General features: G+C 41.2%; 1 protein-coding gene across 8 annotated transcripts in view; it reads left to right on the top strand.

Moving 5' to 3' along the window:
• Fbxw7 (F-box and WD repeat domain containing 7) overlaps window positions 1-21,962 on the top strand; it is a 164,203-nt gene extending 142,241 nt beyond the window's left edge. For 5 of the 8 annotated variants that reach the window (XM_036189868.1, XM_036189867.1, XM_036189865.1 and 2 more), the window contains 9 exons: window positions 358-499; window positions 7,492-7,626; window positions 9,838-9,961; window positions 11,788-11,924; window positions 13,176-13,289; window positions 14,736-14,917; window positions 16,942-17,167; window positions 18,866-19,076; window positions 20,038-20,419. In XM_036189868.1, the coding sequence (XP_036045761.1) occupies window positions 358-499; window positions 7,492-7,626; window positions 9,838-9,961; window positions 11,788-11,924; window positions 13,176-13,289; window positions 14,736-14,917; window positions 16,942-17,167; window positions 18,866-19,076; window positions 20,038-20,306 (1,540 nt within the window). In that variant the 3' untranslated portion in view covers window positions 20,307-20,419. Of the gene's footprint in view, window positions 1-357; window positions 500-7,491; window positions 7,627-9,837; window positions 9,962-11,787; window positions 11,925-13,175; window positions 13,290-14,735; window positions 14,918-16,941; window positions 17,168-18,865; window positions 19,077-20,037 lie in introns of all 8 variants that reach the window. The other 3 variants (XM_036189869.1, XM_036189872.1, XM_036189871.1) reach the window with 2 other exon arrangements.
• Window positions 21,963-25,561: the final 3,599 nt, after the last annotated feature.

Genomic DNA, 25,561 nt, shown 5'->3' on the forward strand with positions numbered 1-25,561 from the left:
GATAAGAAGAAACTTTAATTATAATAGGAAAACAGGGCCAAATGTGGTGGCCAATGCCTGTATTTCCAGCATTGAAGAGTTTGAAACAGGACAATTGTGAGTTCAAAGCTAGCCTGGGCTGCATAGTAAGTTTGATGCTGGCCTTGTCTGCATAGTGGGACCATCTGTGGAACAGGAGAAAAAGAAGAAAGCAAAGTAGGCTTTGTGTATCCCTGCCCTCTGAGATAGCCAGCAAAAGGGATTGCTGTACTGATGTTTGAAGAACACCAGATCATTGTTCTGATGAAATCAGACTTCACAGTTCTTAACCAAGACCTATCTTTACCTCCACTCTGTACTTTTGTTTTTTGTTTTTAGTACCACTGGGCTTGTACCATGTTCAGCAACACCAACAACTTTTGGGGACCTAAGAGCTGCCAATGGGCAAGGGCAACAGCGACGCAGGATCACATCGGTCCAGCCACCCACCGGCCTCCAAGAGTGGCTGAAAATGTTTCAGGTGACTGTGGGACCACGCTATTGAAATGCTTCACTCAGTGGCTTGGGGCAGAGATAGGAGTGCGGGATCATTCAGCCATTTGAAACATGGCGTGTTGTTGGGTGCTGTGCTGGGTATGAATGAGCCTCAGAGACACTGCACGAAAGGAAAGAAGCCAGATGTAAAAGGAAATGGTTATTAATAAAAAGAGACCAAGATGGTTAGTGGGTGCCAGGTAGACAGGGGAGAGGACTGGGGCTACCTGCTAAGAGGGGTAGGGTTTTTGGAGGGAGGATGATAGAAGATTTCTGGAATTGGGTAGGGTCGTAGTCATCCAGAAGGACAGTAGTCCTGGGAATCCCCGAGTGTACACTTAAAATAACAAGCCTACGATGTGACATGCATCTTTCAGAATGAAAGTATAGTGCTTATTTGTATAAGTTTATATTTGCATATCTATTGCTTTTTTAGTTAGACAAGTCTTTATTTTCTTGTTTGTGTTTGGATTTCTATGTCATTGAATGTATTCTTGATTTCTGAACACGTTTCTTGAGAATAAGGAATTTGAGATTAAGAACTGTCAGCGAGTCTCTGGAGGTGACTTACCCTTCACTACTTCCCTAGTGGAGATGACTTGGTGGCTCCTCTCAGTGCCTTGTTTGCATTTGGCTTTAATCTGCTCAAGTTCCAATTACTGTCTTTTACTAGAATTTAAATTCTTTGAACATTTACTGGGAAGATTAGTCACCTTGACTACTACAGATTTTTATAACTTAAGTTAGTTAGACTGTCTTACATCTTATCGTGAATGGTAGACTAAATCAAGTGCTTATCAAAACAGCTGCCATAGATGAAGTCCTCAATAATTCTTTCCAGACAATAATCAATAAAATGTGAACATACCTGATATTGGCCACCATACTAATATAAAATGAACACATTTCACTCCCTCTGGATTCTTGAATTGTTAGGTATATAATGAACACATAAGGAAGCTATAATTCAAAAACTTATATTGGCTTTATTTGTCATTTCTAATATTTAAGCCCTGTTATGCAAATCCTAATATTTTAAATACTTAGTCTGTCTGTCTGTCTGTCTGTCTGTCTGTGTCTCTCTCTCTCTCTCTCTCTCTCTCTCTCTCTTTGTGTGTGTGTGTGTGTGTGTGTGTGTGTGTGTGTGTGTGTGGTTTTCATCATAGTTAGATGGATTTGAGATTGTTTTGTGTCTTCTAGTGATTACTGGAACACTGGCAAAGTGGGTTGGAGCAGGTGGAGCTACTGTAACTGACAGGGGTGGTGCCCTGGTTCTTCAACAGGATTGAGTTTTTCCCCAGATGAAAGAGGCAATATGAAAGATAGCCTCCAAAAACATAGTTATCCAACCCAAAATGTCATAGTACTAAGTTTAAGAGTCTTGGGATTAAAGAAATGGAAGTTGCATTTGACTTAGGGAAATGTTGTAACACTACAGTTACAAAAAGGGTTTTCATGTTCACAGACACTTGTTGATGAAACTCACGTAAGGATTATCATTTCCCCCTTTCTTTTGCCTCAAGTTCATTTTTTTTTCTAATATATACCCTGAGAATTCTCTTGCCCAGCCCTTTAAAAATAAATAAGACTCAAAATTAAATCCAGACATCTGTTTATATAGTCTTACAGGAATATTTAAAATATTAATCTCTAATTAAGCCAGGGAAATGGGAATATCAGTGTGTTCTCCTGCATGCACATGAGTGTGTGCACAACCTAGCACCCAGGAGTGCAGAGTTCATGTCTCATCCAGATGTTGAAAACCAAATGGTAGCTTTAGCGTCCATCCAAATAGCCTTCAAAATGTTGATTGGAACAAAGCTCATTAGCAGATTATTCTAAATTTTTATATGGTTGGGCCCATTTTCCCCACAGCATTTTAATGTACCAAAATATTTTCTGTAAGCCACTTAGGATGTTGATTAAGAGAACTTTTTCTGATATATACCTGCAGTAGAGACATTGATGCTTCCTTTCCAAGAGGTTGTTTTAGAGAGCTCTTTATTCAATGCTTATTTAGTACCCATACTTTCCTTAATAAACTGCCCACATGTTATACTCACTACATCTCAGTTTCAAAAATGTCAGCTGTAAAAATAAAATCAGAAAACCAAATTCACTGAGCCATTTTTGGTCCTATAAAAGTGTGTCTGTTTCATATGAGTATTTGTAGTGAGAGAGCCCATTCTTAGTTCACAGAAATAATGTGAAATTATCCCTGCAAGTAAAGATCTTAATCATGTCCTGCTCCCCCAGACATTCTGTTTAAACAAATCTGTAGCAACTAAAGGCCCACCTGACAAGGTAGATCAACCTTAATCTTCTGTTCCATGTCTGTCTCTGACATGACCCGGCCCCACTGTCCTGTCCTGTCCTGTCCTGTCTTGTCTTGTCTTGTACGGTGTGGTGTGGTGTGGTGTGGTGTGGTGTGGTGTGGTGTGGTGTGGTGTGGTGTGTGTTTCCAGACTAGTGCCAAACTAACTAGAATTGAATCACTTGCCTGAAGGCTTGTGATGCTTCACTGCCAATCTTATAGACAGCCACAGCTCCATGGCAAAGTGGGATGGTGTGAGCTGACCCATGAGGGGTAATTAAACTAGCAAGCTTTCTACAAATATGCGACTGGGGCATTTAATGGTGACTTCCCTGTTGTGTAACAAGCGAAATGGGAGCTCTTGTCCCCTTACTGTCCTCCTGTTGCTCTTCAGGCAGTGATACAGCATTTGGTCCAGCTTCATCTACCCTGACAAAGTACTCTCTACTCCATTTGTAAATTGCATGAGAACAAATGATACTATAGATAACAGACTATTACTGAAAAACAGAAATGTAAACTAAAGACAGAAGCAAAAACCCAAACTTTGTACTGCTCTAATTGATTAAACTGTCCCGTGGTCATTGTGTCTGCTTTTTCCCTTAGCCAGAGGGGTAGGGTTTGTTTGGTTGTTTATGTAATTTGGATAATACAGTGTATGGTTTTTCACTTAAAAATTTTATAGTAGGTAAAGACACTAATGGAATTAGTCTTTTATGGTTCAAAGGCATCATACAAGAGAAACATGTGTGGTCTAGATGAAAAAGCTTAGTTCAAATTTTGGTTTTGCCTCCTAACTAGTAGGTAATTTTATTAAAGAACCATTGTTCCCTTTATTTCATACTACATAAAACAAATCGTATAGTAAAAAGTGTCCAAAGGAAAAAGTATATAGATGTACCTCCAGCTCTATGTGGAAGGACAACGGTAAATGTCAATTTCCTCCATTCGCCAAGACACAGCTGTCAGCCAAGTTATCTTGGGTCTAGAGGAGCCTGTCAGTACTTGGCTTCACATGGGAATCTGAGGGACAAAGGTGAAGTGTGTGTGAGAGAGTTAGCATTATGCAAATGTCTGCACACTTTAGCAGGACAGATTTAAATTAAGGCTGTGTGCTTTGGAAAGATGTTAAGACTCAAACCAAAACCAAGAACTATAAAAGACATCTGTTTTGAGATTTATAATTAATAAAATCTATATTGAAGGATTTATCCAGCTCCATGCTACCTCCAAAATTACATGTATTTTCTGCTTTATGTTACTTGTCTTATTTGTTAGTGAACAAAAGATTAAAACTTTCAAGAGAGTGACAAGGTCAGTTTATTGTTGCTTTGAAATTGTATTTGTTACAGCGTGATGAAGAAAGCTTGTTACACCTTGTGTAAGAAAGTTGAAGAAATTAATGTATTTACATCACAATAAAGCAGATTGAGTCTTGGGTTCTTTAGAAAGCAATATGTGATGGATCATGTTTTCTGAGTTGGATTGTAAAGCTGTTTGGACTAACAAGGAGAACTGCCCACAGTAGTACAGGAGCTGTTCAAATAGAGATAGGTAATCTGGGTGTGGTGGCTCAAGTCTGTAACCCTAGTAGAGCAAGGAGGATTGCCATGCACTTAAGACCCGTCCAGACTCTACAGTGCAAGACCCTGTCTCAAAGTGAAACAGTCAGGTAGACTGCACTGCCATGCTTAGGTTCTAGAGAAGTGAGTTTCTACCATGAAGCTCAGTGCTGCCTAAGGTCATAAAACCTTGTGCCTGATTGGAATAGTAAGCACACCCTGCCAGTGTCCCCAGGTGCTGGTTCATGAACCACCTGAATCAACGTCGGATGAGTTGCTTGTAGAAAAACTAAACTGTCCTTGGAGTGAATTGTGGGATCCTGGACAGTGTTTGGGAACTACTGTGCCAACCAGTTCTTTTCTTAGGAGGCTCAAGGTTGTAAGGAGAAGAGTCCCTTTAACCAATCTCCGAGGACTGTGTGGCGATAGAACAGAACAAAGCTATGAAGCCCAGAGGCTGTTTAGGGGTCTGAACATCATCATCTAGAAGAGACACTGGTGGCTTAGATGATGCAGTGATGACCAAGTTTTCGATGTTTTGAAGTTGGTGGATTTGTTGGTCTCTGATTCTGCACTATTATTCTGTTTTCAAATGCTTAATTAAAATTTGCAGTTTCATTGAGTCAGCATAGTTGTCCATCTCCCAAAATGGCCATGGCCATGATAGTATCTACAAATTTTCTGTAATGTAGAACAGGTAGAAATGACCAACATATTAAAAAACCTTTTTAAACCCTGTGAGGGATGTAAGTCAATAAATAAGAAAATTTAAATTATGTATACTCTATGGTCAGTGATGAATGGAAATTGACCACATTGTCAAATGGGTCACATCTGAGCCAAGGCCTGAAGTGCTGTGGAGAAGACAGAACAACCCAGTGCTTTTACTCAAGAGTAGGGCACTGTATGTATTGTATGTCCAACATCTAGGTGTGTGCCTGCCTGAGCACAGAGGACTGAGGATGAGTGGCATGAATGTTTTGAACATTGTATGTGCAAGTGAAAGGAGAGGACACGACTTACTGGAGCCTGTGGTTCCTTACATTGGCAAAGGAGATAGGTCGTGGAAGTAGTTAAATACTGGCTGCTGTTCCGTAATGCTAGCATCATCTGGAGTAAATTTAGAAGGGAGAGGTGAGGTCATTGTAGAGTCTAAAGGAGTAAATACCTCTTTAAGAATTATTCTGAGTGAAGCTTTCTGAGAGCCTTAACACAGCTCTTTTTTTTTATTAATTTTTTTTCATTTTACATACCAGCCCCAGTTCCCCCTCCCTCCCCTTCTCCCATCTCCTCACCTCCCTCCCACTCTACCCTCATCCACTCCTCAGAGTGGGTAAGGCCTCCCATGGTAGTCAACAAAGTCTGGCATACCAAGTTGAAGGAGAGCCTAGCCCCTAAAACGTTTTTCTTTGAGCTGAGGATCGAACCCAGGGCCTTGTGCTTGCCAGGCAAGCGCTGTACCATTGAGCTAAATCACCAACCACAGCTCAGTCTTTATGTATTTTGTCTCTTATGAAGTTACTTAAATGTTTTACATAGTTATTATAAAATTCCAAAGTTTTAAATTACTCATATGGCCATAAGAATTTTTCCTTTTAAGAACCATGGCTTTCCTAAGCAGTCATGCTCACTGGTGGAAAAATAGTTAAAAAAAAAAAAAAAAAAAGAGAAAGAAGAAAATGAAACAGTAACTAAATCCAGCCTGAGAGCTGTTTAAAGGAATTAATATTTTTGAAGTGTAATTATGTGTTTTCACTTTTCATAAGTATAGCATTTTTTTCTTACTCCTTTTTGGCCTTTGTTTATATTCTAATTTTAAAAAATTAACTTAGGTAATTTTTTCTGTTATTTGTTGTTTATTATTTTTATAAAACAGCATTTTTTAAAGTTTAGAGAAGACACTTGTCAGATATGCAGAATATCCAACTTAATTTCTTTCTAAATGATGTTGCAAATCTCTTAGCTCTTAGATGAAAGCCTTATTCAAGCCATAAAATTTTTTAAATTATATTTGTGTTTTAATTTTACATATTAGCCATGGGTTCCCCTGTCCTCCCCCCTCCTGCCTCCACCTCCCCCCCCAGCCCCTCCCTTCCATTCTCATCTCCTCCAGGGCAAAGACTTCCCTGGAGATTCAGCTCAACCTGGTAGATTCAGTACATACAAGTAGGTCCAGTCCCCTCCTTCCAGGCTGATCAGAGTCCCCGCATATGTCCCAGGCTCCAAACAGCCAGCTCATGCACTAAGGACAGGTCCAGGTCCCACAGCCTGGGTGCCTCCCAAACAGTTCAAGCTATTCAATTGGCTCACTTATCCAGAGGTCCTGATCCAGTTGGGGGCTCCACAGCTTTTGATTCATAATTCATGTGTTTCCATTAGTTTGGCTATTTGTCCCTGTGCTTTTCCAATCTTGGTCTCAACAATTCACGCTCTTACAGTCCCTCCTCTTTCTCGACAATTGGATACCTGGAGCTCCACCTGGGGCCTGGCTGAGGATCTCTGCATCCACCTCCATCATTGGATGAGAGTTCCAGCATGACAGTTAGGGTGTTTGGCCATCTGATCACCAGACTAGGTCAGTTTAGGCTTTCTCTCAACCATTGCCAGTAGTCTACAGTGGATGTATCATTGTGGATTTCTGGGGACCTCTCTAGCTCTTTGCTTCTTCCTGTTCTCTTGTGGTCTTCATCAAGCCATAAAATTTTATGGCTGTCAACTAAAATGAATACAGAAAAAAAAAGATCTATCAAAATTCCATATTTATTCAATAACCCAGATTGATGTTTCTGGAACAAGATTTTGGTATCTCCTCCAGTGTCTTGGTGTTAGATGAATGCATAACTATTATAATTAAAAATAAATGCAGGGTTTTTTTTTTTTTTTTCTTCTGCCAGTCATGGCAATGCTTTGCAAGAAAGGTACTCCGTAAATTTGTTGAAACTAAAACCTGGATGGCTTCAGAGGCTTCTGGAGGCCAAGTTCTCAGTCCATGGTCCCTTGTCATGTGGTTCCACTGCTCAGACATGGACACTCGGGTCTTCTGTGTAGTTTGTAATTGGGACATCTCTGAGGTGGTAAAAGTGTCCAATCCCTCCTTGGTAGAGCTGGAGTGGACCAGAGAAGCTGCTGGCTTTAGATGAGCTCATTGACAGCTGTGAACCAACACAGGTGAAGCACATGATGCAAGTGATAGAGCCCCAGTTCCAGCGAGACTTCATCTCCCTGCTCCCCAAAGAGGTAAGTAAGGGCCTTCAGTGGTGCCCATGCGGGTGCTGTCCAAGTGTGTAACCGCTGCCTCCTGTGAGCAGTGTCCTGCTCCTTACGGTTTGACAACCTGCTGTCTACGGCTTAATGGTGCAGTTGTCACATACAGTATGCTTATAACCAAGGTACATCTTTCTTCCACGTGGATAGGTAAGTCTGCATAAGAATCACTGAGTTTCTTCAAATTTTCCCTCGGTTACCTGAAACCTGACCTTAGTTATTTGAGTATGTTTATTATTTATAGTCGATGTTTTCAAAATTCTGGATTCATCAAGCAGTAATACTATTTTTGCTCTTATTTTGTCACTTATTTCCCTCACATTCCTTCAAGACTAGTAGTTTTCTGACTGTTGTATTTCTCTGGTCCTTGAATTATGTCGTTATTTTATTTATTTATTTATTTTCTTATGTGCATTGGTGTTTTGCCTGCATGTATGTCTGTGTGAAGGTGTCAGATGCCCTGGAACCAGAGTTACAGACAGGTATGCGCTCCCATGTGGGTGCTAGAAATTGAACCCAGGTCCTCTGGAAGAACAGTCAATGCTCTTAACTGCTGAGCTATATCTCCCACCCCCTGTAATTATTTTTAATACGTAGAATTTTCCCTATATGTCCTTGTCCATTCTTACCAGTCATCCTCCATCTGAGAGAGAAAGATCAAATAGAAATTCCATTCTTACAGCACTTCATCATACAGCCATATGTGGCTACATAGTTTAAATATAATGCATGTGTTGACATTTTAGACTTCACAGCTTAATTTTTATCAGAAGAAAGGAATAACTCCCATGCTCTATATTTTCTCAAATTACTATACACATGCTACTAATTACATACCAGCTAAAATGACAGCAGGAAAAAGGGACACACCATACAGATGATCCTGAAACCTCAGCTTGGAGCAGAAAAGTAGTTATGCTGTCTCTTTTCTTAGAGAACCACTCTAAGGTTTTCTTCAGAGACATTAATAGTCCTAAGTATAATTTTGCATTAAATTTGAGTACAGTCGATGAAACTAAACATAACTCTAGGGAAAAGCAAAATTGATAAAACATCTTTTTCCTGGTGTTTTTCCCCTTAGCAGTACTTTTTAAAAATGACATTGTCCCACAAAAGAAGTGGTTATTCTTGTGAGCTTTTTCTACAACAAAACTCTGAATAAACTCAGGAAAGTAACATGAAGTCATCAGGACATAAAATAGGAGAAACACTTTTTGTAAATGAAGTGAATACTCACTTGATATATTTTACATACCTGAAACTCTCCTTTAGAATCTTAATTTTACAGATTTTCTTATAGCTTAGTGTTTTTAGTTATCTCTGAGAGTTTTTCTATTTTGTTTTGCTTTATTTTTATTTGTATAGACAACATGCAAAAACTTTCCTGACCTCAAATCAATAGAATTTGAAAATCTTTGTGAGGGTTATTTTGTATATGTGTGGGATGTGCATGTGTTCAAATGAGTGTACATAAATACATGCAGATACTTCTGCACACATGTACATGTGGAGGCCAGAGGTGTGTTCCTTAGTTGTTCCCACGTTATTGAGTCATGAGTCATGATCACTCACTGAATCCAGAGCTTACCCATTCAGCTTGAGTAGCCAGTGAGTTCCTGTCTGGCCTCCCGAGCACAGGGATTATTGCTGCCGCTGCCATGCCTGGCTTTACAAGAGTGCTGAGATCCGAACCCTCATCTTCATGGTTGTGCATGAAACACGGCCAACTGAGCCATCACCAAGCCTCACAGTTTGAGAATGTTTTAGCATTTAAGAAGTAAGCACAGATTATTAATAAAAGGTAAGCCTCAGAAGATTCTTTTGGCTTACATGCTCTTTCAAAGACTGTCAGAGATAAAAAAAAATATTAGTGAAGTTAGAAAGTTATGCTAATCTAAGAACTTGAGCACTAGGCTCACACAAGAAACTTGGGATCACTGGCACTGTTCTCACTGTAAGTAAATACCAATAAAATCATCCAGAATAAAGCCTCAGATTCCTGATAGGAGATTAATGAGCGTTTTCTTTGCTCTTAAAATACTGCTCTTCTTGATTTGCTCGCTCAGTCTACCAAATAACAGTTGTCCTAGGGAGATGCTCACCCTGTGGAGATACTCACCCTGTGGAGAGTAACCTCCATTATTTTCAGAAGTGTGAGTGTGCTGTCCTTCTTCCTTCCCACAGCTGGCACTCTATGTACTTTCATTCCTGGAACCCAAGGACCTGCTGCAAGCAGCTCAGACTTGTCGATACTGGAGGATTTTGGCTGAGGACAACCTTCTCTGGAGAGAGAAATGTAAAGAAGAGGGTAAGGTTCAAAATCACATAGAGAATGTGTTTCTACTCTGCAGAAGCAAAGGATTCTGGAGACAAGTAGACAGAATAACTTCCCTGTGTAGGGAAAATAAATCGCTGGCTCAGTGGTACCTGCCAGAGTGAGTCTGTGTCTATTCACTTCCTTGATCCCAGCAGCGAAGGAGTCCACCTGATTTAAAGGAAACCATGTTCAGCAATTAATACCCATACAATTGAGTATTGTATCCACTACTCCCATAGATACTTGGTGGTCACCCCCCATGAGCTGGACATTCATAAATGCTGGGAAGATTGTACTGTTTGACATCTTCCTCCTGATTTGGACCTTGTAGTCTTGAAGCATAGTTTGGTTTGGTTTGAACCCCCTTTCTTAGGAAGGGAATAAGTATCCTCCATATTGATCAAAGGTAAGACCTTCTGTTGTGCAAATAAGCATCTAGAAAAGTAATCATTTTGGAAAAAAATTGTTTCTGAAAAGCAGAATATTAGAGGAAAAACTGGTAGTGCTGTATTGTATAGAGGATGCTCTCTGCATAGCTGTGTGGCCAGGTGAGGGTTAGTAAAGACTTGAGGTGAAGAGCTGGGGCTTCTTGCTAAGCCTGGTCCTGAAGTCAACTTCTGGCTGCTCAGATTAATCAGTAAAATCTTCTTTCTCAAGCATCTCCATATGTAAACTAGGGTTAATCAACTCTGCCTCACCTTTCTCAAAATCTTTTGTTTCCTCCTTGAGAAAGGGTCTCCACAGCCCTGGCTGTCTGAGAAATCGAAAGGTAGACCAGGCTGGCCTTGAACTAATGAAGATCTACTTTCCTCTGCCTCCTGAGTGCTGGGGTTAAAGGTGTGTGCTGCCATGCCCAGCTTCAGAATCATTTTTAAATGTCCTTTAACTGTGCTTGCTAAAAATGATTCTGAACAGCTTGGACTACATAATAAGTTCCAGGACTGCATAGTAACACCCTGTCTCAATATACATACATACATACATACATACATACATACATACATACATACATAACCTGAGGTAATGGTGTGTATCTGTAATCATACTACTTGAGAGATATAGGCAGGATTACTGAAAGCCATCTTGGTCTACATAGTGCGTTCCAGGCCAGTATCATTTAAGTCATTTTGTTGTGTATGATCCAGTGATATTCTCCCCGTTCCTTCTTTCCTGTTGCCTACATGCTTTATCTCTGTAAACTGACTATTCTAGGAACCTATGATAAGTAAAATTATACAATGTTTTTCCTTTTGTATTGCCTTATTCACTTAGCAAACCGTCTTCAAGGTTCGTGTCACAACATGCATCTTTGTTAAAGCCGAACAGCATTTCATTGTGTGTATTGCTGTATTGGGGTTTTTGGACAGACACCTGGACTGCTTCCAACTTTTGGCTAACTGTATAGTATCAGTATGAGCATGGGTGTGTAGATACCTGTTCGCATCTCTCTTTTTAATTCTTTTGAGTATATATGCAGAAGTTAAAAGTGCTACATTGTGTGTTACGTTTGTGTTTTTGAGGAATCCCTGTACTAATTTCCACAGTGGTGGTACCATTTTACATTCACACAAGCAGTACATGCCCATCATATCTTTGTGTGTCCACACCAGCACCTTCTTTGTGAGCAGGAGAAGTAACAGTGAGTACAGAGGTGCCATGCCAAATGCAGACTCACTGCTGAATGGCACAGTGATGTGTTACAAGTTAGGAGATGCTACCTCACTTGTGCTAAGCAGAACAAAACAAGATCTTTATAAAATGTGTAATTTTTATTAGTGGTGAAAGGACCTATTCTCTTGAACTCTTTGATACTTTAGGAATTGATGAACCGTTGCACATCAAGAGAAGAAAAATAATCAAGCCAGGTTTTATACACAGCCCATGGAAGAGTGCGTACATCAGACAGCACAGGATTGATACCAACTGGAGACGAGGAGAACTCAAGTCTCCCAAGGTAACAGAAACCTTCAATCAGTAGGAATACCTGATCCAGCTCTTCTGTTGGCCTGAAGGACACTTGCTGCCTACCTTCTGTGAAAGAAAGCTGGCTGTATTTTAAAATTAACTCAAAGTGTAACTAACAGTGTTCTTTTATTTCTGGTTTCTTTAATCTGATAATTTTATTGGAATCAAAGATGAGTTGATCCAGGCATGGGGGCTTGTGCTTGTACTCAAGAAACTGGGGCAGAAGGAAATCTGTAAGTTTAAGGCCAACCTGGGAAACATATTGAGTTCTAGGCCAACCTGCACTATGGTATGAGACCTGGTCTCAAGAAAGTCTCCCAATAAAGATGAGTTAAGAGGAAGTAAATTTGTTCTGGATCACTCTGCATGACATTGATATTATTAATTATCATTATTACATTTTAGAAATATCAGTTTTGTTTTTTGTGGATTTTTCTGTGTTTTGTTTTTTATAATTTGAAGCAGAAGTCTCATTTTCTGTATTAGAATATTATTTCAGATATATAAGTGGTAGAAATCCTCAGTGCATAAACTTTTATAACAAAAAATTAGCCAATTTTGGGAGGCATTGTTTTATATGCCAGCATTCACTGGCATAATTTTTAGGTTGAAAAAAAAATGTTATTTGTTATTCCCCTGTTTCTAGGTGCTTTTATTTTTTGAAGTGTTAAAAGTTGAACCCAGAGCCCAGTCCTCTTCCTCCTCTTTTTATTGTTCTAATTCTGAGCTGAGGTTTGCCTAGGTTATCCAGGCTGGCCTGGAGCTCACTTGGTAGCCCAAGATGTGCTGTATATTTTACATAAATTTCATCTTAAAAATAGATTACAGATTACTGTTCTGACACACAAACCATTCTTGCTTTCACTGATATGTGTGTGTGTGTGTGTGTGTGTGTGTGTGTTGTATGCACATATGTGTGTGTCCTTGCATGTACCCATGCACACACACAGGCAGAGGAGTATGTCAGCTTTCCTGTTCTCATTCTCTGACTGACTTCTTTGAGATGGAGTCTCTTCCTGACCCTGGAGCTAGGCTGGCCACCATAGGCTCCAGCAGTTCTCCTGTCTCCACACTGGACAGTGTCCGGGTACAGGCCTTTGTGTGACTCTGCCCAGTTCTTACGTGAGTTCTGGGGATCTGGCCCCAGGCCCCATCTATCTGAACCACCTTTGCGGCACTTCACTGTATTTTAAAGAACGTGATGTAATAACATAAATGTGATATGTACGTTTTCTTCCAGGTGCTGAAAGGGCATGATGACCATGTGATCACATGCCTCCAGTTCTGCGGTAACCGCATAGTTAGTGGTTCTGATGACAACACTTTAAAAGTTTGGTCAGCAGTCACTGGCAAAGTAAGTTCACTTCTTTCCACACTTCCTCGAGTTGCCGTTTTGTGTGTGTAGTCACAGTAAAGGAGGGGTTTGATCCTCTGCTGTTGTGATAACAAACATCAGGCTGCCTTTAGAAATGTTACCTTGGCATGGTGGCAGTGGTGTTTTCTTCATTTCAGTAGTTTGCTGTCTCTATCACTTAGATGGTCTAAGGTTTCTCGGATGCACATCCTCTTCTCTGAGCTTACTTCTCACCTTGCCCATGTGAATTAGAATCGTTATCCCCAACATCTTCCAAATATGACTGAGTGATTTGTAAGTTTCCTTGTAGACTGCTTTGTGGCTGAGCTAGCTATAATTTAGAAGTCAAGTCAATCCTGTTAATCTGAAGTTGTCTCAGTCTTGAATTACAGTAAGTGAATGAAGCAGGGAGGTTTTAAATACTGGGTTCAAAAGCCAAGTAGTCCAAGCAGTGGCTTTATTTCCTATAGCATTCCTTAATGAGTCTCTAGTGAGCATTGACTTTATCTGTCCAAAAGAGAGTATTTTCATGCATTAAGTAATCAACCATTTAAAAGGTAAGAGAAAATTGAGAATAATCTATGTTTTTAAAAATGTCTTTGCTGTGTTGTTCCTTGGACAAGACTCTTATAAATACTCAAAGCAGATGTTAAATTTTCAAAGCAGCTACATGTTTCTGGGATATAATATTAGTTTTGGACTTATCTCAGAGTCTCCGTGTCTGTCTTTACATGTCTAGAGTAGCATGGCCAGCCCCTAACTACTGCCTGCAGGCAGACGAGTAAACTGTGGTATGTGGCCACACCCAACCCTCTTGGCGTTCTTGCCTTGGTTCTCTTCCGTGGGAGACACCCTGCTGCAGCTTTAATATTTTTCAATCATGGCGGCCAGGCTAGAGCTGTTAAACTTGCTTGCATTTTATTATATTTGCTTTCTGTCATGTCTTATATAACCTACAATTCTTTTTAAATTTTTTTACTTCATTTTATTATTTTATGTGTGTAAGTATTTACCTGTATGTATGTATGTGTGCATGCCAGGTGCCCTTGGAGACCAGAAGAGAGTGTCAGATTCCCTGGCACTGGAGTTATAGGTGATTGTGGGGCACTAGGTGCTGGGAATCAAACCCGGGTCCCGGAAAGAGCAGTCGGTACTCTTAGCCACTGAGCCGTCTTTCCAGCCCTGTCATGCTAATCTTCTTTTCATCTGGTGTTTGCTTTGTCAGCACTGTTGCTCAGTGGTGTGTGCATGTATGAGCATGTATCACTACCAAATAAACAGTTTGGTAATAATGGTGTCGTATAGCGTTGGTGAGCAAAATGCTTTCCTAATGCTCTAATAAAATTGAATAAGTAAAATTTATTCTAGACTTTAGTGAGATATTAGTATATTCTTTGACTTGCTTTCATTTCTACCTAAAATTAATCATCTGAAGTGTTTTTCCAGTGTCTAAGAACGTTAGTGGGACACACCGGTGGAGTATGGTCATCACAGATGAGAGACAATATCATCATTAGTGGGTCCACTGACCGGACTCTCAAAGTATGGAATGCTGAGACTGGAGAGTGTATACACACTTTATATGGGCACACTTCCACCGTACGCTGTATGCATCTCCATGAAAAGAGGTAAGGGAAATCCCATTATGGTGGGGACTTTCACTTTTCTTACTTGTGAATTTGAGATTCATAGTGCTAATGAGCTCTTAAAGTAGACACTAATGATTAAAGTACAATAATGTTCCTAAGTTAGGAAAGTCTGGTTATATTGGCTTAAAATTGCAGGGTTGTCTCTCTGTGTCACTTCAGATGACGGTATAGCCTTTTTTCCTGAAGCTCAGCTCTCCACTCCCTTTTGTTGATGATTTGATGATTCATCATCTTCAAACAAAAGTCATTTTCTTAGCCGGACGGTGGTGGCACATACCTGTAATCCCAGCACTCAGGAGGCAGAGGCAGGTGGATCTCTGTGAGTTCAAGGCCACCCTGGTCTGCAAAGCTAGTCCAGGACAGGCTCCAAAGCTACAGAGAAACCCTGTCTCGAAAAACCAAAAAAAAGAAAAAAGTCATTTTCTTTCTTGGTAATCACATTATCACATTTATGTTATGCAAGAGCAACAAATTCAGTCACTGAGACTTCTAGCCTATGAGTCCTTGAGTGACCCACCCACGTTGCCCCCCCCCCCCCAATCACATCCCTGGAACTAGACTGACACTGTGGTCCAGGGCTTTGACTTTTTTTCTCGTTACCTGTCATCTGAACTGTTCAGAGCTCTCAGATGTGGTCTTGCCTTCTGCACAGCTGATGGAGATATTAGGATAGCATTGATGCCCTTCTACTCCCACAAATTACATGGGATCTTCCAGTCCTGTTTTCAAAGTGGTTTCAGCCAAGCCTGGTCTGCTTGTCCTCGCCTTCCCAATGCCTCTGCCTGGTGCTTTTTATCTTGCCTGCAGTGCCCTTCTGCTAAAATCATGTCCTTCTGTTCACACATCTTCATTGCAGACAGCTAAAAATTGTGTTTTCTACTTCATTTGTCAAAAAATACTCTGTTGGCCTTATGTGATCCATGTTGCTGCTAATCTTTGCACTGGGAAGGTAGAAACGGGAGGATCCTTGAATTCACAGCTTTTCCTCTAAAAGAATGTATCTTAGAAGGGTCCTTACACTGCATCCACAGCAGCCATGGCCTGTACTCTATCCATAGTGCTTTTTTTTTTTTTTTTAATTCAGAACTGTTTTGGTAAATAGATTGTCCCCTACAGTTGTGGTGTGTACAGGGGGCTCCTTTTTATTTTAATTTGAGCCTGCTTTGCACAGTGTGTTATGTGATTGAAATGTAAGGGATGAGTTTCAAGAGACCTTGCATTTCCGTTCTGGATGTGTTCATTTTCCCACATGTCATCAGTCCACTCTTTGCAGTGTGGAGACTGGCTTTAGTCTCTTGGGAATGACATGAAGGTGCCTGGTTAGCAATCCAGAGGTAACTGCATGATTGTATCACTCTGGTTTTCAGAAGAGTGTAATTTTATAACATTGAGCCAATTTCTGAAGGCATTTCTGAACTATCTTTAAAAGTCTGCATCAGCAGCTGTGAGCACATGTCTGAAGCTGACTTTTTTTTCTACATGGGAAGTATAAGGAAACAGCCATAGTTTTCTGAGTCCCAAATCATTGAAATTTTTACTTTCTCAAATATTTAATAGGAATTCATAATTGAAATGTAATGAAATGACAAAGATCATAAAGTAAGTTTTGGAATGTTCTAAGTTAATACCACCTAGATCTGCATTGAGGGGTGAGCTGCATGTGCAATGTTACCATTTCACTTCTAATCAAGATAGCTTGTGTGTGTGGAGAGCTGTTTGCTTCTTGGATACAGTGCAGTTGTTTCCAAACTGTGCCATGGAACCTTGAGGGGGAACCAAGGTCCATAAATCAGGGGGACCACCAGATGAGCCTCTGGTCTTCCTCAGTTCCCTTTCCAGGGAGAGCGACTCAGATACATATTTGAAGGCATTAGGTAGGGTGTCTCCTCTGGAGATCTTTCTGTTGTGTTTAAGAAGGAGAAAAAGCAAACACCGTTTCACCTGTCAGGTGTGTTCATGCTCTTCAGAATTCTAATACCTTGTTTCCTGTTCCCTCTCTGCAGAGTTGTTAGCGGCTCTCGAGATGCCACTCTTAGGGTTTGGGATATTGAGACCGGCCAGTGTTTACACGTCTTGATGGGTCATGTAGCAGCCGTCCGCTGTGTTCAATATGATGGCAGGAGGGTTGTTAGTGGAGCGTATGATTTTATGGTGAAGGTGTGGGATCCAGAGACTGAGACCTGTCTACACACGTTACAGGGACACACTAATAGAGTCTATTCATTACAGGTAAGACTGTGTCTCTCCCATCCCTTAGATGCTTTGCTGATGACTCATAAGATCATTCTCCTCAGTTAGTTACTGCCAAGTTGCTGTTTATATATATATACCTTAAAATTAGCATGAAGAAAACATTAATTCCAAAATCATTTAACTGATTTAATGCTTTCAATTTCTGTGATCCATTTCTCTCAAAAATGCAAATATTTGTCTTAGAACCTGATACTTCAGGGCTGTAAATTTTGCTACATTAATTAATAGATAGTCTCGTAGGAGAATACCTTGGATTTTAATAAACTCCTTAGCTGAGGATTAATTTGGCCAAAAGCTGCCCCTTTGCCTTGATAGCTAAAAGTTGATGGGCCATGTAATTGTGATTCCATCCCCATTTAAAGTGGCTGTGTAGCCTGTCTGCAGAAAACTACGAACTTGCCCAGGGCCATTGACTGGGAGCCATAGAGAGGTGCATTTGGCTAGCCTGCTGTATTCCTTTAGACTTGAACTTAGTATTTATTAGTAGATTATGATATTTCAAGATCTTCAGTAACTAGACATAAAACATGGGTCGCCTTTATTTCTGGAAATGCAGCATTTTCCATTTTAAAATATTTCCTGTTACATAATTTTCTTCCCAGTTACTTGCCTGTTAGTGATCAGCCGAGTAGAACAGGATCCCAGTGCTGACATTGCTGTTCTTAGGGCATTTGATTCTTAATTGATGATGCTGCCCAAGTAATGAAATACCGGTAGATGAGAAAGATGTGAATTTAGAAAAGATGATGGCTTCCAAGGGGAGGAAATTGCCTGCCACTCTTGTTGCTACTTGTGGTGTGCTCAGAACTGTAGAGAATCTCAGATCTCAGGATACATAGCCAGTTGTTAGATATGCCTCCTGGGGATTGATAGGTGTTTGTTGGCTTTTAGAGTCCTTGGAAGCTGAGAGAGAGGTTACATAGCTTGCTTTTGTTACTAAAATGCCTCCTTCTCATTCCTGATAGAGTTATCTTTTGGGATATTTCCTAATTAGCAGTAAGTTCTTTTTGGTTTTTTGAGACAGGGTTCTCTGTGCAGTTTTGGTGCCTGCCCTGGATCTCACTCTGTAGCCGAGGCTGGCCTCAAACTCACAGAGATCCGCTGGCTCTGAGTGCTGGGATTAAAGATGTGCGCCACCACTGCCTGTCTGCGATGAGTTTTGTAAACAACTTCGTTTTACAGTTTTTAATGGAGTTTACTTTGAGCATCACAGAAGTTATCTGTGGCCCTTCTTATGCCTTGGGTGCTGATAAGCACAGCTTTTGTCTCAAGCTCTGGCTTGGGCTTGTTATGGGCAAGTCAGACTCAGCTTTCTTACTGAATACGTAGGATGTAGCTTCCAGCTGGGACCAGGTGATTTGAAAATGATGTTCATTTCAGGTGCTTCGTTTACTTTTTGAAGTTATTTCTGCCTTGTGTTTGAACTATTGGGAAGTTTTGTTCCGTTTTGATTTTTTTTTTCAATTTTTAAGAGAATTTATGAAGAGTGTTTTGGAGACATGGTCTACACACTGGCATGATGGCATGCACATCAGCTTACCAGCGAGTTTACCCCAGTGCGCTCTTTGTTCTGGCCTTACATGTTGCTGTGTCCCCTCCCCATTGTGAGGAAGGTCTGCCCGCTGAGAGGACAGATACCCATGTCCCTGTTCTAATATGCTGTGTCTGTTGTAGTTTGACGGCATCCATGTGGTGAGTGGATCTCTTGATACATCAATCCGAGTCTGGGATGTGGAGACAGGGAATTGTATTCACACGTTAACAGGACACCAGTCGTTAACAAGTGGAATGGAACTCAAAGACAATATTCTTGTCTCTGGGAATGCAGATTCTACAGTTAAAATCTGGGATATCAAAACAGGACAGTGTTTACAAACATTGCAAGGTAAGTATTGGCCCTCCTACAGCCATTTTCTTTCAAAATGTCATTGCTGCTCGGGAGAGAACCTGTGTGGATCAGAGGTTTAACCTTGTGCAGAGTACTTAACTCCTGATGACTTTATGAAGGTTTGGCTTTCAAAACTAGGCCACTTTGAGAAATGGTTTCCAATTGTGTCTTTAATGTGAAAATTCTTACGCATTTCCTGCATGTTCAGTCGACTCTATTTAACCTTAACAATGAGAAGAAAGACTTGGCTGTCTCACAGAAGCAACACTTTGTTTGACTGATCATTATATTTTGAATTGAAGCATCTCTGATAGGAAATTACTTTGGCTTCCACTTAGCCAACTGCTTTAGTTGGGATGGGAAGGAGTAATGGTTCCCTCTGAGATACAGAGGTGCGGGAGAAGGTTAATATTGGCAGCAGGCACCACTGGACTCTTCATGATTCACAGTTTTATATTTAGATGCAGCCCTTATAAGGTTGGTTTGTTTTTAGTGAGGCCATCTGGAGGGGCATCACGTGGTAGCCTTTGCCCATTCATTTTGCCTATTCTTGGGAAATTGGGGTAGTACGGGTTCAGTTTTCTTCTTTGGCTGGTCCATTCAGAGTGGTAGAGTGACAGACAGGTCTGTCACATTCCTTTTTCCGACAGTAGAAGGTATAAAGCTGCATTGCTCTGTGTCATTTCAGGAACACTCTCTTTCATAGAGCCAGAGAACAAACTGTGTGCCTGTAGCTAACCAGGCTTCCTGGACTTCAGGGCTTGAGGGTTGGGGCTTCAGTTAGAAATTACTACCAGATGGTTTTATATGCACGCTGGTCTTAAATACAACAAGGTTTCTAAACATGCAGCCTTTCGATGTTAAATTTCTTGTATGTTCTAAGTAGAAGACAAGTCCTGTGCAAAAGCCCCTGACCATCATTTCTAACTAGTAATTAAATCCCTGTGCTTTTGCCTAGGTCCCAACAAGCATCAGAGTGCTGTGACCTGTTTACAGTTCAACAAGAACTTTGTGATTACCAGCTCAGATGATGGAACTGTAAAACTCTGGGACTTGAAAACGGGTGAATTTATTCGAAACCTAGTCACATTGGAGAGTGGGGGGAGCGGGGGAGTTGTGTGGCGGATCAGGGCCTCCAACACCAAGCTGGTATGTGCTGTTGGCAGTCGGAATGGGACTGAGGAAACCAAGCTGTTGGTGCTGGACTTCGATGTGGACTTGAAGTGAAGGAGCAGACAAGATGAGTTTTGTCCAGCTGTGTAGACAATATACTCCCTGCCCTTCCCCCTGCGCAAAAAACAAACAAACAAACAAAAAACCGAAAAGGAAAAAAAAAAACAGAAAAGGAAAAAAAAGAAAAAAGAGAAAAAAAAGAAAAGGAAAAAATATCCCTTGTACTCAGTGGTGCAGGACGTTGGCTTGGGGCACCAGACTGCAGAGACCTACAGACTGAGAAGGTAAGAAGGATGAAAGAGACCAGAAACCGGAACTGACAGAGGTGGCGGCCATCGCCGCACCTACAGGCTTCACTTCTGACTGAGGGGCAGCTTTGCAAAACGAGGCTTTCTAAACGCAACCCAGTGCAGTTATTCTTGATTTTCTTCTCCAGTGGCCATTGGACAGAGCTACACCAAGACCTTGTTACCGTCACCTAGAAAGGAGTGGCAATACTATCCAAACCCGTGCTGGTTCATCTTCCAATCAGAGAGCATCTGCAACAAAAGTCATTTTTCTGAAGTGGAAAAGCTTAAAGAAATACTGTGAATTGTTTTTGTACAGTTATCATGAAGCTTTCTTTTCTTTTTTTTTTTTTTTTTTTTTTTTTTTTTTTTTGCCAACCATTGCCAATGTCAATCAATCACAGTATTAGCCTCTGTTAATCTATTTACTGTTGCTTCCATATACACTCTTCAGTGCATCCGTTGCTCGAAGCTGGCAAGTTGTCCTGGGTCCTGTGAGTCCTGAGATGGATGGCACTCTCGCTGCTGGTGCTAGAAGTAGGTCTTGAGATACGGGATCGTGTCCTACCTGTACTGTACTCCAGTGGCCAAACTTATTTATGCTGCTAAAGGAAAGAAAGAAAAAGCAAATTATTATTTTTTATTTGTTTTCTGCTGTGACGTTTTAGTCCCAGACTGAATTCCAAATTTGCTCTAGTTTGGTTACAGAAAAAAAGACTTTTTGCCACTGAAACTTGAGCCATCTGAGCCTCTAAGAGGCTGAGAATGGAAAAGTTTCAGATAATAAAGAGTGAAGTTTGCCTGCAAATAAAGAATCGAGAGTGTGTGCAAAGCTTATTTTCTTTTATCTGGGCAAAAATTAAAACACATTCCTTGGGACAGAGCCTGAGGTGCCTGTTCTGTGGAGAAACTTCTTTTTTGAGGGCTGTGGTGAATGGATGAACGTACATAGTAAAACTGACAAGATATTTTAAAGATATATATAAAATACAAAATAAAAGAAAGTTGCTGGTCAGTCGTAGCATCTTACAGTATTTGGGGAAACAACTGTTACAGTTTCATTGCTCTGAGTAGCTGACGTGAGAGGAACATTCGCTCTGTAGTGATGGCGTCACACGCAAACCAGCGCGATGAACGGGTCAGATGGTCCGCCTCATTCACCAGGAGCCGTAACTCAAGCTGAACTGTGAAAGTGGTTAACACTGTATCCTAGGCAGTCTTTTTTCCTCCTGTTTATTTTTTGTTTGTTTTATTTATAGTCTGATTTAAAACAATCAGATTCAAGTTGGTTAATTTTAGTTATGTAACAACCTGACATGATGGAGGAAAACAACCTTTAAAGGGATTGTGTCTATGGTTTGATTCACTTAGAAATTTTATTTTCTTATAACTTAAGTGCAATAAAATGTGTTTTTTCATGTTATTATGCCTATTTCTTCCACTTAGATAATACTGTTTCGTTATAAATATATAGTGTTTGTGTCTACTGTTTTAAACAGTCGAGCTTTGGTGTCTTGGCATTCCCTTCCTTCTGACATAGAAACCAGTGCTTCCAGGCTCAGCCAAGCATGAGGCACTGGATGTCACCCTGCGCGGGCAGGGAGGCCACTCCACTGGGCTTACTTCCGTGTTTGTGCTGGGTATGTAAGCATGGTAGACCTGAGAGCTGCAGCTCAGGCTGTGTAGGCAGTGCTTCAGATTAACCATCGTGATGGCAGGACCCAATCGTTTTCAAAAACCGAATTCGCGCAGCCTTTGATGAAATTCTAGCGAACTAAAACAAGATTTGGGAGGGAAATGCCCTCTTGGTTTTTGGTTTTTGTTGTTTTGTTTTGTTTCCTTACATTCTTCATTTGCCATTACAGAGTCTGCAAAAACATATATCTCTAATAATCTCAACTATCCAGGCCATGAGAAACAAAGCTCAAATAAATGTGGAGTCCTTTCTTGTAGAGAACGAGACTCTCGGAGCCCCACTGCTCAAAGGCTGAGTCATATCTTAGGCGTGGGGCCAGGAGCCTGTTAAACGTGACCCTGAGCATGGAAAGGCACTGGCTTACACACTCTCTACTTTGGTTTAGTAGGCCTCAGCAAGCTACACAGTAAGAACAGTAGGGAGAGCGACAGTCAAGACTGGAGCATTACAGACAGACAGAGGGAGCACAGTACAGACTAGTTGGGCTGTGAGTGCAGCTCTGAGAAGACTAGGCCTCAGCCCAGAGCCTTGCCTGCTGCTCACATTAGTGACATCAGTCAACAAAAACTCAGTGGCTGATACAATTCTTGGAAATTGATATTTTCAACGAGTTGCCTACAATGAGGCTATGCTGTGGTATTACTGAAGAAAACACCCACCTTTAAAACATGACAGAAAATAAAAGCTCACTGATTTTGCAGAGAATCAGGCTTCCCATTGCTAATAATGTCAGTTCCTAGGTCTTTGACAGTCTGACCTCATCTGTCCTCACATTCTATACTGGATGGTAGCTCCTAACGTTAGTGTGAGGATGTTACAAAGCACAGTAGGTCTTCGGCAGCACGTAAAACTCAAATGTTCACTAGGCTAGCAAAGAGGCTTAATAGAGGCTTGGTGCCCTGAGGTCTGTCCCTGGGACCCATGACAGAAGAGAACCAACTCCCAAAAGGTGGCCTTTGACTTCTACACATGCACCATATCATATGAATGCCATACCTGCCCCCATCATACCCACACAAAAATAAATACAGTTTTCAAGATAACAGAACCAGGTCATTGTAATGCTCTCTATTTGACAATTGTTTTGTGGCTCATTCAGGTATATCATGAAAATGGCATAGATAGAAATGTAGAATTTATACTTACCTGTGTGTATACATTGTATTATACCAATTTACATGATCTTAAGTGGAGTCACATGGATTCTCCCATCTCACATTGAGCACCTAACAATGATTTTGTGTCCACTCAGGTGTTAAGTATTTGAGGAATACATAATGTTTACGGATGTATAATTGTAGAGTGCTTGTCCAACATGCACAGAGCCCTGGGTCCAGTCCCTAGCACCACATAAACCAGCTATTGAGAAGTTGAGACAACAGGATCAGAAGTTCATTTCTATTTCTAGCAAGTTCTATTAGAGGTTGGGATACATGAGCCCCTGTACTTCAAAAAGGGTCGTAGTGACAGTAGATCTGTTCCTGAAAAGGAAAATGATAGTCTCATTTCTAAGGAAATTAAGGAATTACCGTAGTTAAAAATCACTGAGGGTCCTCTACTGCTTTACTTCTGCTGAAGGAATTTGCTGCTCCATGTAACTACAGTTTTATAACTCATCATAACAAAAGCTAATGCTAGGATCACAATACAGAAATGAGCCCAGCGCAGGTGCTCAGTAGGTGCTGTCGAGTGTTGCTAAGGGTATCATGGACTGGGCATCATTTCTTACTGGAATTGTTTGTAACTTTGACTGGGAAGCCCCCTGGCCAACTCGGTTGCCTCAGCTCTTTCATTAACCTCAACAGCTAGTGCCTACCAAAGGGCTATGAGAATATTCCAACCTATGTGTCTAATTTCAAAAAAACAACAATTGGCATCGAATTATTTGTGTGAGCAGTTGTGGGCCATTTTCTCAGTTCTCCAGCTAGTTTATTGTAATATCATTTCCTTGAGTGAATCAGAGGATGCAAAGAGTAATGGGAGACACCTCCTGGGAGCCTGTCTCTAATGGATGAGGAGTCAAGGCAAGCAGCTTTCCAGCCCCAGCCATGCCATGCCTCCAGACCCTTCTCCCTAAGGCATCTACCACACCCCATGAAATAGGGGTTCCAGAAGGGCCGAGCCCTCAGTGAGCCTGCCTAGCCTTGCCCCTAGGACTGTGTGAAGCCCTGCTGTTTGCTTAGCAGGAACGGATGTCACTGTGTTTCCCATCCTCTGGTTCATTCACTTGGGAATTCTTTCTCAGTCAATAGTCATTCCCCTCAGACAGCTTCATTCCTTTCCTTCTGTTAGGCGTGCCTCTTCCCCAGTAAAGATCCAGGCTGCGACCTGTATTCTCTCAGGTTTGCCAGTCAATGAAGGATCTCACCTGCCATACCTTAGGGCAGTGCAGGAGAGCATCCTGTTCTGCAACTCTGTTGTAACTCTAAGGGCCAAGTGCCGCTGTGTTGCCAAGACATGAATGAATTGGAATAAAGGGCTTCTGGGGCAGGTTGCTTTGGCAACTTGAAGATTATGTATACAAGCACCTTTACAAACACAAAGACTACTGGAAACAGTTTCTGTGTGTTGACATAATATCATTTCCCCTTATCCCTTTTCCTTCTTCACCCATCAAAGGAAAAAAAAAATAAAGGAAAACCTGGTCTTGATGGCTCCTGTATGGGATCCCAGCACTCAGGAGGTAGGGAGATCAGGAGATCGAGGCCACAAAAATCTTAAAAAGGGCTTGGTGTCCAAGGAGACCCAGTGTGTCTTCAGTGGATCACTGACCACTGGGTCTGAAAGGTGGTTGTGTGTGTTCACACAATGTTCCCGGACTCCTGCCTTAAGTAACATATGGCAATTTGAAAAGTTGGTACATAATTTTTCATTTTGGCATTCTCTGCCACCCACAAGCTAGATAGATACTATTTGATCCACAATGGCCGCACCCAGCTCCTTTGGTCACCTCTTTGAATTGTGAACAAACGTGGCATGGTCTGGCATTGTAACTAGCCAACATGTCTCACCAGCCACTCAAGTGATGCCAATGGGGCCCAAGTGAATGAAGTTCCTGCCGACTGCCCCTGGTTAGGTGGACAGAGCAAACTAACAGGGAACTATCAAAAGGTAATTCCAAAGGTTCTTCAAGGAAAGGGAGCACCAGAGGGTACCTTCCCCCAGAGTGTAAAGGAGAAATGAATTCCACATCCAGCTCCCAGGAAGACTCATTGCTGTAAAAGTCTGGCAACTTCCCAATTTGCAGTTGAGTATAAAAACAGCAGCATTTCTAGTTCAGATCTGATTCTTCCTAGGCTCCTGAAGGACAAGGCACCACTGAGGAG

Source organism: Onychomys torridus, chromosome 6 (genome assembly GCF_903995425.1).
Source record: "Onychomys torridus chromosome 6, mOncTor1.1, whole genome shotgun sequence".
Classification (NCBI taxonomy): Eukaryota; Metazoa; Chordata; class Mammalia; order Rodentia; family Cricetidae; genus Onychomys; species Onychomys torridus.